This window comes from Vigna unguiculata, chromosome 6 (assembly GCF_004118075.2).
Source record: "Vigna unguiculata cultivar IT97K-499-35 chromosome 6, ASM411807v1, whole genome shotgun sequence".
Classification (NCBI taxonomy): domain Eukaryota; kingdom Viridiplantae; phylum Streptophyta; class Magnoliopsida; order Fabales; family Fabaceae; genus Vigna; species Vigna unguiculata.
This window is the reverse complement of record NC_040284.1, coordinates 28,671,345-28,684,179: the sequence shown is the minus strand read 5'-3', so window position 1 is coordinate 28,684,179 and position 12,835 is coordinate 28,671,345. Positions and strand designations below refer to the sequence as shown.

The 12,835-nt window shown below is 27.5% G+C and overlaps 2 protein-coding genes across 4 annotated transcripts; both read left to right on the top strand.

The window, feature by feature from the left end:
• Positions 1–1,158: 1,158 nt before the first annotated feature.
• Positions 1,159–5,439, top strand: LOC114186567 (nuclear transcription factor Y subunit C-2-like). 2 transcript variants are annotated; one of them, XM_028074512.1, is made up of 2 exons: positions 1,159–1,192; positions 4,571–5,439. In XM_028074512.1, exon 2 carries the CDS (start codon positions 4,579–4,581, stop codon positions 5,248–5,250), a length of 672 nt encoding a protein of 223 aa, XP_027930313.1. In that variant the 5' UTR covers positions 1,159–1,192; positions 4,571–4,578; the 3' UTR covers positions 5,251–5,439. The 2 variants fall into 2 exon arrangements, with proteins under 2 accessions (XP_027930313.1, XP_027930312.1); XM_028074511.1 differs by lacking the exon at positions 1,159–1,192 and adding an exon at positions 3,429–3,529.
• Positions 5,440–7,525: 2,086 nt separating this feature from the next.
• On the top strand, positions 7,526–10,969 carry LOC114186565 (nuclear transcription factor Y subunit C-3-like). Of its 2 annotated transcripts, none has more exons than XM_028074508.1 (2): positions 7,526–7,560; positions 10,105–10,969. In XM_028074508.1, the coding sequence occupies exon 2, from the start codon at positions 10,113–10,115 to the stop codon at positions 10,812–10,814; it is 702 nt and encodes a 233-aa protein (XP_027930309.1). In that variant the 5' UTR covers positions 7,526–7,560; positions 10,105–10,112; the 3' UTR covers positions 10,815–10,969. The 2 variants fall into 2 exon arrangements, with proteins under 2 accessions (XP_027930309.1, XP_027930308.1); XM_028074507.1 differs by lacking the exon at positions 7,526–7,560 and adding an exon at positions 9,538–9,664.
• The last annotated feature ends 1,866 nt before the right edge of the window (positions 10,970–12,835 follow it).

Genomic DNA, 12,835 nt, shown 5'->3' with positions numbered 1-12,835 from the left:
AAGAGTTAGACTATCAAAATGTTATTATTGTTAAAAATAATATAAAATGATATATAAATGATTTATAATTATTTTATAAAATTTATTAAATGATTGAAATTGTAAAAAAATGAATAATATAATATATTTGGTATGAAAATAAATTTAATATATAAGATGAGAAAGAATTTATTTACATGAATTTTATTTTATTTTCAATATTCATTTTAAAAGTAATAAATTTTTATTATAATCGTAATATATTTTTATTTGTGTTATTAGTTTTTAATGTGTTGTTTTCATAATAAGAAAAATGGTTAAATATGTTTTTTGTCTCTTAACTTTCAGTGAATTTTGGAATTAGTCTATTTCGAAACTTTGGATTAATTTAGTCATTTATCTTTCGAAATACATTAATTTAGTCATTTTAATCAAATTTGTTAAGTTTATTTGACATTTCAAGCACGTTTCATAATAGTTTTTTACTTAACATTAAAGCAAAAATGTGTTAAACAGTATAAACAACTCAAATACAATCCTGAAATACGTACGAAAGATCAATTAAACCTAACATTGATTAGAAGGACTATAAATCCACATATTTCGAAAGATGAAAGGCTAAATTGGTTCAAAGTTTCAAAATGGACTAATTCCAAAATTTATTAAAAATTAAGGAACCAAAAACATATTTAACCCTAAGCAAAAATTAATAAATCATGTGTAACGAAATTGAGATATAAAAGAATAATTTCGTAAATTAAAGTGTTACCTTCTAATCTCATCATGCACGAAAATATTGCATTTGAAATGAATCCCCCATCATAATTCGACATCACCTTTTATCATCCAAAAACACAAGTTAATCAACATACTTATCCTCCCTTCTTATTCTACATAACCGATAAATCCTAAAAAAAAACACGATACAAAGCAATTGCTCGTACAAGTGCAATCACTTTAAATTCAACTTATAAGATCATAAATGGTTAAAGGAGCATTTGATTAAATCAGTAACCTTAATAAATTCTTTCAACGTTAAAAATTTATTGCAACATTAAAAAAAATATTTGAAAATAAAAAATTTATTGCAGCATTAAAAAGAACTCAATTATTTACATAATTGACTTTCATTGCAATTTTCTTATACTCTTCATTTTCTTTTCTTTCTATTGTTTGGAACTGAAATCTCAAATCTGTGGTATTCAGAGTTGAGGTATATCTTCTCCCTTTACCTCTTAATATTTTTCTGGTTCCCATGTCTCATATATAGTAAAATTCGATTGTGTTTACGTATAAAGTATATAGTTCGTTGAATTTTTCTTTTAGTTTTGTGATTGCAACTTTTCGTGCAGTTGTGTGTTTCATGGAAATGCCCCCAACACACACATATAGATTTAGATTGTCATTTTTATTGCTAATTTGTGCTAGAGAAAGCTTTAATCGTTAATCTCAAATTCTAAGTTTTATAAGTGATTTTAATTGTGAAAAGTAAAAACAATTCTTCTAATATTATTTCATTTGCTTGAGTTTAAAGTAGATATGGAATGTGTATTGACTTTTTCTGAAGGTGATATATGAAAATAGTTATATTATTTTTAATTAAAAATATTAAAACAATAAATTTGAGGATCTTTTTTTCATTTTATATTGTTTTATTTTCTCATTTTTACTAAATATAATATTCAGATTCACATTTTAAACTTTTAAAAATGGGTTTGTGTGGGGTTTAATAATTTTTTAATAGACAAAATTAGTGGTTTATATATATATATATATATATATATATATATATATATATATATATATATTTTTCTCTCTCTTTGTGTTTAATAATTTTTGAATAGACAAAATTAGCGGTTTATATATATTTTTTTTCTCTCTTTGTGTTTTCTTCTTGTTATTTGCTAATTATTTTTGATGCAATTTGTAACATAATTTTTTTTTATCAACAATTAGTTGTATTAGTCATTTTTTTAATAATTTAACCGAAGACTGAAAAATGTTGAGCTGTTTTGTTACAAGACAAAAAGACAGTTTAAATGAGACTTTTGTAATTTGTAACTGAAAACTAATAAATGAGCACCTACCCCCACACACTCACGCAAGACATTTTACATTTGACACTATTCTTTGATTAACTTGTATCACTACTTTTTTTTTTTTTTTCCTTTTAAACTTTTTTAAACTTCTCTATATGCAATGAAAATTTCAATTGTTCAAAGCAAAGTTTATATATATATATATATATATATATATATATATATATATATATATTCTTTTATGTTTTTTATTTTTGCAATTTGATAATTAAATTGGATTTTGTTTTATGTATAAGGTATTTTTTCTTGTTTTTCTTCAATAACTCTGCACGATGCTTTGTTTATAAATACTATACAAATTTCCTTAATTATTAATGAAATATTACTGCCAACAACAAATATTTCTGTAAATTCAAATTTATCAATAGATTTTTCATACAAATATTTCTTTTAATACAAATTCATTTTTTGAAAGTCATTAAAAAGATATGTCGGTAAATTACAATTAATATTATCGAAGATATTTTCATCAATAATTTATTATCATAATTACCAACGGTGAAGCTCCTTAACATCATCTATCAATAAATTGTAGTTCTTTTTATTGATGGATGTGCCTGTTAGTTCCTTATCACTTCGTTTTGTTGATAAATTCATTAGAAATTTGGGCAACAAATTTCTTGTCCAATCTACTTAAGTTTTGTGTATATAAGGGGAGATGGGTGAGAAGAAAAAGAGATGAAAAAAGGAGATCCAATCACATATTTTACTGACAAATATTATTGACGATCATAACTTGTCGATAATTATGAACAAATGTTTATAGACAAACTTGTGCCGTTAGTAATTACTGACGAATTTCTGTATCCATTAATAAAATTTATCGATGACTATTTTATCGACAATATTTTGATTGTTGATAGTATGTTGATAAATATTATTTATCAATGAATTTTTACTATTATCGACAAATTGTGTTCATCATTAATGTACAATTTTCTATGAAAGTTAAAGCATTATTTGGATTTTGTATATTATAATTAAGGGTTAAGTATCTTTTTAGCTGAAACTTTAACTTAAAATTAGAATTTGTCCTCATCTGAAACTTTGATATATTATGGTCTTCAAACAAACTTTTTAAAATTTGGAAAACAAAATGTATTAAAGTTTCAAATAAAAACAAATTTCAATTTCAGATTAAAATTGAGAGAATAAAATCATATTCAACCCTGTAATTAATATTAAATAAACGTGTTTATCCGCACTGAGCAACGTTACTATTGAAAAAATAATTTTGAAATAATGTTTATCTTTATTAGAGTACAAAAAATTAGTTCACTCTGAGCAAGTAATAAATGGTAGTATAAGGAGCACGTTTGTCATACAAAAACATGAAACTGTAGCATTGAAACAAACTCGTGCTTCTTTATTTGATTTTCTTTACCATCTTCTTTTCGACTTTCTCTCTTTGGTTGGAACTGAAATCTCAATCTGTTCAAAATAAAGTTGAGGTATAACCCTTCTTCTCTCTTCCTCTCTTTGTTTTTTTTTTCTTGCTACCTCAAATTCGATTTTACTTCATTACCCACATGTTATAGTTATAATTAGTTTTGTAAGTTAATTCTTCCAATAACAAATTTGAAAGGTATTGCTAATGCTCATGACTTTTAATAGGTGGTGATTTGTTGCTCTAGGGTTGTAAATGTTGCATATATATGCACCCCTCATTATGTATAAATTTGATTATTGCTTTTTAAATTAATGCTAGAAGTTGGAAAAAAAAGCTTTAATTTTTAATCTTAGTTTTCCGGGGTTAAAGTTCAACTCATTTGTTTTGTTAATTCGGTTTAAAAGGGTTATGCAATGAGTTTGTGAGATCTAATCATGTATATACTAGCAAACATAATGCGTAGAATAATATTATTCTTCCCATTTTATCTTTTTTACACTTAATTTGGGGAGTCTTCTTGATTTTTATTGAGCTGAGACATGCTCTAGTTCTGTATCATAGCTGACCTCCACAAATGACAATTTTTTTATTACATATATGTTTTTCTTACTGTATATGCTATGTTTGTTTAGTGAACAAGATGGTAAAATGTGCATCATTATTATTACTATCCATTTGATAAACAAATTCATCTGTGTTTACTCATTACATCCACTTGGATTCCCCACATTATTGTCTGTTAAAATATCAGTATTGTCTATAATTCTGATCATAAGGGTACTGAAAATAATCCTTCTTACATGATTCAAAGGTTTGACACATTTGACATTTACGTAACCTCAAAAAGGGCAATGTAATGTCTGAATTGGCAAATATATGATGCATGATTTTGCACTATATCTGCGAAGTTTTTTTTCTCACAGCATGTTGGTTCAAAGATCTGTATTAGACACATGCTGTATATGAATCAATTGACTCCGACCAACGTCAATGTTTATATGAGATCACTTAACGCTTTTTCTTAGGGCATATATGGTGATAATCTTTTCTTGAATTTTGTTGCTCTGTGACTGTTGAGAGATTAATTTGAATTCAATTGCAGCAGCTAGCATGGAGCAAAACCAGCATGGTCAGCCAGGAAAAGGAATCGGTTCTGCTCCTGCACAAGAAGCACATAACAAGAACCAAAATCAGTCCAACCCTAACAATCCTCCTATTCAGACCGTTGGTTCTTCTGTTCCTTCATCCTATGGTCTCCGATGCAATTACCGACACCAGCAACAGCAGGATCAGATGGAGGAAAAAGTGAAGAGCTTTTGGGCACAACAACGGAAGGAAATTGAGGAGAGCACTGATATAAGGAGTCAACACAGTGTGCCTCTGTCGAGGATTAAGAAGATCATGAAGACTGATCCAGATGTGAAGTTGGTTGCAGCGGAGACTCCTGTGGTGTTCTCCAAGGCCTGTGAACTGTTCATAATGGAGCTCACAATGAAGGCTTGGGCTAACGCCGAGGACAACAATAGGAGGACAATCAAGAAGTGTGACATTGCATCTGCAATCGCAAAGACTGATGTGTTTGATTTTCTTGATGATATTGCTCCCCTTCCTGGGAATCACAAAAACACAGTGATGGATCCATTGGTTGCAGGCAATGCTCCAACACCAACCCAGAATGTTCCTTATATGCCACCTCCTCAACATGTTGCAGGCCCACCACCACCCTATGTTGCTCCTACAACTCTTCATCAGCAAAACCCTCCTCCTAGTTCAGATGATTGAACAAAATAAAAGGTATTTGGTGAAAACAATGGTCTTTTCTTAATAAAAGTTGACATGGAAAACATGTCATGCAGAATAAAAACACCCGAAAGACAAACTCATGAGGGGTATTTTACATTGGATTTTGTAGTTTTGGTGTGGATTAAATATAAATGTGTGGAACTATATATATATTTTTTCAGATTTGATATGGATAACTCTGAAAATTGCCTTCTTATATTGGAGGTTCCAATCCAACCCAAGTATTTTCATTTGGGACAGTAATATTTTAATCCTTTACTACTTTTTTTTTACATCTACAAAAAGTTTACTTTTTCTATACCTATTTTACGCTTACCATAAATGTCAGATGAATGTTTCTTTGTCAGAGTTATGTTTTTCCATTCTTGGTTATTGATCAATACTTGTTTGATGGGATAGAACTAAACTTTAAGCTTGTAATCATGAGTTTGATTCGGATTTATCAGTGAATCATCTTGAAATATGATTTATTTCAACGATTATGCATATCGTGGTTTTGAGCTATTTAATAAGTTGATGTTTTGAGAAACATTGATTATCACCTATTTATATTAAACTTTTCTATATATACAAAAGATATATATATTTTTTTAAATTGTCAAGTGACAGTGGTGAAAGAAGAGAAAGATCATCAATTTAGACAAAGAAATGAAAAAAAAAAATGGAGAGTGAAAGATAAAGAGGTCATGAGTGAGTCATTATGATTAGATATTTGACTTTTTATTTTGTTGATTTTCTGTTTTTGCTGTGAATTTTGTGGAATTCTATGAAATATAAGGAGAATTAATTTGATTATTAATTCAATGATTTTAGAATTTATGGCTTGCAAAATGTCAACATGCTTTGCTTCATTTATGAACTCATCTAGAAGAGTTTGTTGCAAAATTGGAAGTACATATGCACGATATTAACTGCGGATAACATGAGATGCATGTCGGTCATCTTTGGTTTTTATTATAAATTAATATTATGCTAAACAAAAAATAATCATTTCTGTTAAAAATGAGCGATATATTTTTATGATTTAAGGTATGTAATACAATATAGGAAAAAAGACATAAATATTATGAAAAATGGTTACATAATCTTTGTTCAAATATCTTGTCATTTAGGCAAAGAATTTTGAAAGAGCTCATAATATTGATTAGATTTATGCATGTAACACTTGGTGCCACATGAAGTGACAAACCATTTCTTCTACTAACACACCATTTATTTTTATATATCTATTGTTCAACTTTATCATTTTAATTTGATATGAAACTCAAATTCACATTTAATTTTTTAACATTTCTTGCGATCTGGAAGTTTGTAAAGGCATTGGAATTTGTGAGCTCTGGACATATGAAACCGGTGAAGTGAATGGAATGCCCTAAAAAATTGCTTGTTAAAGCCTGAAAAAAATTCACTAATTAAATTAGTGTATAATAATTTATTGATTCTATTGGATCCACCAAACAGATGGTTAATTAATCTCTATGTTTACATAAAATTAAAGAAAAAAGTGTTAATTGTTGAGCGGAGTGAAAAGCATAGGTAAGTTTATATATTCAGTAATTATATAGATAGACTTCATCGTTCTGAATAAATTGAATGAAGAAAAATTAATCAAATAAATTATAGAGAAACCCATAAGGTTGATGATACAAGAGCAAATGGATTGATATCTAAACAGATACAAATGATTAAATTATAACTTGATTAATTCAATAATTTTAATGAAATTATATGACTTTTAAAAACATCAAAATGTTTGACTTCCTCATGAAATCATCTACAAACAGTTGTAAAAACAGAAGTGTGCTCCTCGCTCGATACAGATCATATGGGATGCATGCTAGTCATCATTTGTTCTATTGTAATTTAATTCATTTTGTAACCGATAAACGCATTTCATATTAATAATAAGGGTTAATAATATTTTTAGTACTTAAACTTTAAATTTATTGGAGTATCGAAACTGACTTCTTCCTTTGACTTTTATTACCATCTTATTTATCTCTTCATTTTTTTATCTTTGGTTTGGAATTAAAATCTCAATTGTTAATCAAAACAAAGTTAATTTTAAATTAAATTTTAAGAACTAAAAACATATTTAATCTTAATAGTAATATTTAATATTAATTAATAATGCTAGAACGAGGACACGTTCATCATTAAATAAAGAAGTTATTGGACCATCGAAACTGACCTCTTCCTTTGACTTTTATTACTACCTTATTTATCTCTTCATTTTTTTGTCTTTGGTTTGGAACTGAAATCTCAAGTGTTAATCAAGACAAAGTTGAGGTATATCTCTTTTTCTCTTCTCTCTGATTTTCTTCTTTGTCATCGATGATCAAATGCTCATACATTCGTGTTTGTGTATTTCATTTTGGAATTGCTTATTTTCCAGGTTGCATGCCACCTTATACCATTACATATATACTTGGTGTCTATTTAATTATTGCTAACTTTTCTTGCGAGAAAGATTTAATTTTTAATCTCAATTGCCTAAGATTTTGAATGGTAATAAAAATAATTTATTTTATGTAATTCAATGTTAGAAACATTTTATTTACTTGAGTATATGATAGGGACGGATTCGGTGATTTTTACGTAACTTTTCTCAATTATTAATTGATTTTTTTTTTATATTTTTTAAAAGATGAAGTTGATCCTTCAATACATGAAAATTAAGAGAAATTAGTGTTTTTTTATTCGAAAAAAAATCACTAAATCCATTCTCATATTCTTTTTATGTGTTTTATAGCTGTGTTTATGTATCACATATATTAGTTGGTTTTACTGGTGAATTATTTTTTTTTTCAATGACAAGATTCAAAACATTGCTTTTTTTCAAAACATTCAAAGAGGCCTTTGTATTTTGAAACTGATAGCTGGTAAATGTATATCCACCATATATATATATATATATATATATATATATATATATATATATATATATATATATATATATATATATATATATATATATATATATATATATATATATATTAACAGGGCTGTGCAAGGATTTGTAGGTTCTAATCATGTTTATACTATCCCCTCCGTGTTTTCTAATTGTTATTTGGTGATAAGATTCAATCTAATTTCATACAACATATTTATGTTTCTATCTATAATTGTATTGGTCAGTTTTGCTTTCAAAGACATGTTTCAAAGGTTCTGAGTTGTCTGGTTGACAAACTAAAGAAGAAAAAAAAACTTTGCCTTTTGAATATTTTTAGCTTAATTGATGAGACTTTTGCATTTTGTAACCGATAATTAATAAATGTGGATAACATTAATAAATAGCAGTTTTAATGAAAAATATTTACTCATCCTGACATTATATTTGACAAAAATATTTCTTATTTTAAAACGCAGAATTGTAGTTTGTTTTATTGAAGTTCGCAAAATTTTAATAATTCTAGTTCTAAATTAAACTTTATTAATTTGAATTGATGACTAATAAAATAAAACAATAAATGTGAGTAAAGGATGCTTAACTGGCATGTTAATTAGAGTTGTTTAAAAGTAAAATTGTTATTTTAAAATAGGAAAAAAAGAGTTTAAATAACCCTCTTTTGAAATGCTTTTATGAATAAAAATTTCATTTTAATATATGTTTCACGTACATATATATTCATATGTTGCTTTGAATATAAAGAAAGTTGTTTATAAAGTGAAAAGAATTACTTATACAGAAAGTTCTTAAAATTTATAAACGACTACTTTTAATTTAAATAGTTCATTTAGTACATTAAAATAATATTTTTAATTGTAACTAATTTTTATAAACAGTTATATTCGAAAAAATCTAATTACTTATATAGGAATAGGAACATGGAAATTTTGAAAAACTAGTTTATTTTTAAAAAAATCTTATAAACACAATTTATTTACTTTTGCTAGGAACCTTTTTGTCATACAAAGAATATTGTAGTTTTAAAACAAAGTAGCGCTATATATTGATAATTAGTAAGTTAAATAAAGTTTTCATTTCCTATATATATATATATATATATATATATATATATATATATAAAAGAAAATAAATAATAGATATCTTTATTCAATTTTCTTTAGTCATTTGTACGAAGAATTTTGAAACAGCTTAGTGGGGCTTTTTTAGATAACACTTGGTGCTCTACTGTCTATTGAAGAGTATATAGTTTTTTCTTCTTTTTTTTTCAGAAAAGTTGTATTTTGTTTTAAAAAATATTTTTATAGTTAAATTAAACAATTTATTTTACAGGTAATAAATGCCAGTGCGAGACACTTTGTCATAAAATTGTAGCATAACTATTTGCAGTTCTTTCTTTGACTTTCATTATCACCTTCTTTTGTCTTAAAATTTGCTCTCATTGTTTGGGAACTGAAATTTCACTCCGATCAAAACAAATTCGAGGTATACATATCTTCTTCTCCGTGTCTTTGTCCTTCTATGTTTTCTACTATAATATATATTGTTGTTCTTAGTCATTGCTAGTTGTCGGAAAAAGCTTTAATTTTTAATGTCAAGTATCAATTTTTACTGTGATTCTAATTGTGTGTAGCACTATGGGTTTGGTGTCTAAGATTGGCTATACTACGCAAACAAGATGTCCAAAGTTCTATTATTGTACAGATTTGATTTTTCTTACAAATTTTACCTTAATGATTCTTTTTCACACTTAAAACCTGAGGAATCTTCTTGATTGAAAGAGCTATATGAGAAATGTGGTCAATTTCTGAACCAAGTGTGAATTGGATCAATTTTTCATTTGAGATGACACTGGTTTTTGTTAGGGCATAGACGATGTCCATTTTTCATGAATCCTATTGCTTATCCTATGAATTGAATAACAGCAGTTAAGATGGAGAAAAACCAGCGTGGACAAGCAGGAAAAGGAATTGTTCCAGGTGCAGCACAAGAAGGTGAAGGCATGAACCAGTATCATGCATCCAACCCTCCAACTCAGACCGTTGGTGTGCCTGTGGCTTCAGCCTATGGTGGAGGGTATCGCAATGATGGGCAAGGTATACAGGAGAAGAAGCGAGAAGAGTTGCAGCAACGGGTAAAAACGTTCTGGGAAAGACAGATGAAGGAAATTTCGGAGAACCCTGATTTGAAGAGTCAATTGCCTCTGACGAGGATTAAGAAGATCATGAAGTTTGATGATGATGTGAAGATGGTATCAAGTGAGGCTACTATGCTGTTAGGGAAGGCCTGTGAACTGTTCATAATGGAGCTGACAATGAGGTCTTGGGCTCACGTGGAGGATGATAGGAGGAAGATAATTCAGCAGACTGATGTTGCATCTGCAATCTCAATTAATGAGATGTTTGATTTTCTTGTTGATGTTCTTCCTGGGGATGACACAGTCCCAGCCATGGCGGGACCTCATCAAGTGCTTCCAACGCCAAATCAGAATACTCCTTACCCTTATCTGTCATTTCCACCACCACCATATGCTGCTCCTGGGAATGCTTCTTCTTCATCCGCTGCAAATCCACCCAATTCCAACTTCAATCCCATCCCAGATCAACAACACCCTTCCAATACCGAGGATCATTGAACAAATAAAAGCTACCAAGTGAAGACAGTGCTCATTAAGGATAATTTTATGGTCTGTATCTTCGACTTTAAATGAACCTTTCTCTTTCCCTTTCCAGTTCAATTTCTATCAGTACTTTTGATTTCAATTAAATAAAACGTATCAAACTCTTTTCGGTGGCAACTTGATGCTTAGTTATTTCTATTCCAGATTCTGTGCATGTAAACGACGTAGGAGCATTGATTATATATATAGATATATAGATGTATATAGAGGGAACAATGATAGTAAAATGTCAATCCTATGGTAGTAAAATGTTAGGTATAAGGAGGGGAGAGGTTTACTCAGAAGACCGTCGATGAGATCTACGTCTAGTTAGACAAAAGGATTGACGTTATTTTCATTTTAATTTTAAACGGAAAATTATACTTTGATTTTTATTTCTTGACTCTTAATCTTTATTTTTTGATGTGATTTAAAGTGGATCATTGATTTTTTAAAGAAAAAAAAGATAGTAGTATATTAATCAATGATCCACACTAAGTCACGTAAAGAAAAAAAAAAATAAAAGATGAGAGTCAAAATATGAGTATCATACTATCATTATCCATTTTAAAATTATGAGTTTTCATCCTTATATGATATTTTATTCTCTTATTTTTATTCGGAATTTAGAGCGACATAGATTTCTAACATGGTTTTGAAAAAAATGAAATGTTATATTTATAAAAAAGGGGCTAATAAAAAGTAGTAAAGTTCGGTGTAAAATAGACATAAAAATTATTTTGGTGTTAAAATATAGATAGATATACCGATAGATGAATGAGATACTGCTGGCTCTATGCATGAACAGTTGACATAAAAGATTTGGAGATAGTTAGGGTTATAATATGCTCTCTTTATTTATCACAATGGAGATATATCTCACTTTTTTTTAAAATTTAATTGGACAATTTTATCTTTCGTTTTACTTATTTAAGAATATATAGACTCAGTGTGTATTTTTCCTTATTAAATATTGTAGTTTTTATATATAATCTCTTACATGTGTGTTTAAATATTTAATGATATTATTCAAATATTATTACTTAATCAGGTGTTGTGATATTACTGTTATTTTTATTGAAGTAACAACCTCAACTTCTTCTTTTTTTTTTTGTATTAAAAATCAAGAAAATATAAACTCTTTTTTTTTTTATACAAAGTAGTATTTGTATGAGAATGAGAAAAATAGAAAAAACTCAGTTGGTGTCCTTTTAATTCTTGAGGTTTCTCGGAATCATTTCAACTCATTTTTAACTATATTTACTAATTAAGGATTTCTTTAACCTTATATGCAATCTTTAGTAAACAATTTTTAATATATGAGATTGTAATATTCTTTTAAAAACATTTTTTAAAATGTTAGCTTTTAACTTTTTTTTTCTTTTTTCCTTAAACTATTTACTAAATTTCACTTTTAATCTTTTCTAATTTAGGTATTATTTTCTAATTATTATACATTTTCTTTTGTTTCTCTTCTTTAATTCAGAATACAGGATTTAGTGTACGTAAGAATATTTTCTTATTTATACCTTTTAATTACATATATAAGTATATCTGTTTGTTATTTATTGTTAGATTTCTGATATTTTATATTACACTATTTATTTTGATGAATTTACATCAAATTATTGTTTAGTTTAATTTAACTATTTTGTGAGATTATCTTTAGAACTCAGTTTTTTCTGGAACTGAGTATTAATTGACCTTTTCAAAATAACAAGAGTATGTTTTTTACTCGCTTTCTTATAATCAAATTTAATCTAATTTCAAAGTCATTCTTATCCTTTGGTCATGAAATATTTTGGAAATTAAGGTTAACATGTAGATTAATGTTATTTAGCATATTGTCACCTATTTTTTTTGGCATATCAAACACTAAGAAAAACTCCTATAATGTAGCACTCAAAATTTCAAACTCAACAACTTTAAGTTATTATTTAATAACACAAATATTTAGAATATAATACATATTTATATAGAGTGAGTTGAAAGGATAG

Excerpts from the sequence above, each read along its gene's own strand:
- LOC114186567 (XM_028074512.1), top strand. The coding sequence starts at position 4,579 with ATGGAGCAAAACCAGCATGGTCAGCCAGGAAAAGGAATCGGTTCTGCT.
- LOC114186565 (XM_028074508.1), top strand. The coding sequence starts at position 10,113 with ATGGAGAAAAACCAGCGTGGACAAGCAGGAAAAGGAATTGTTCCAGGT.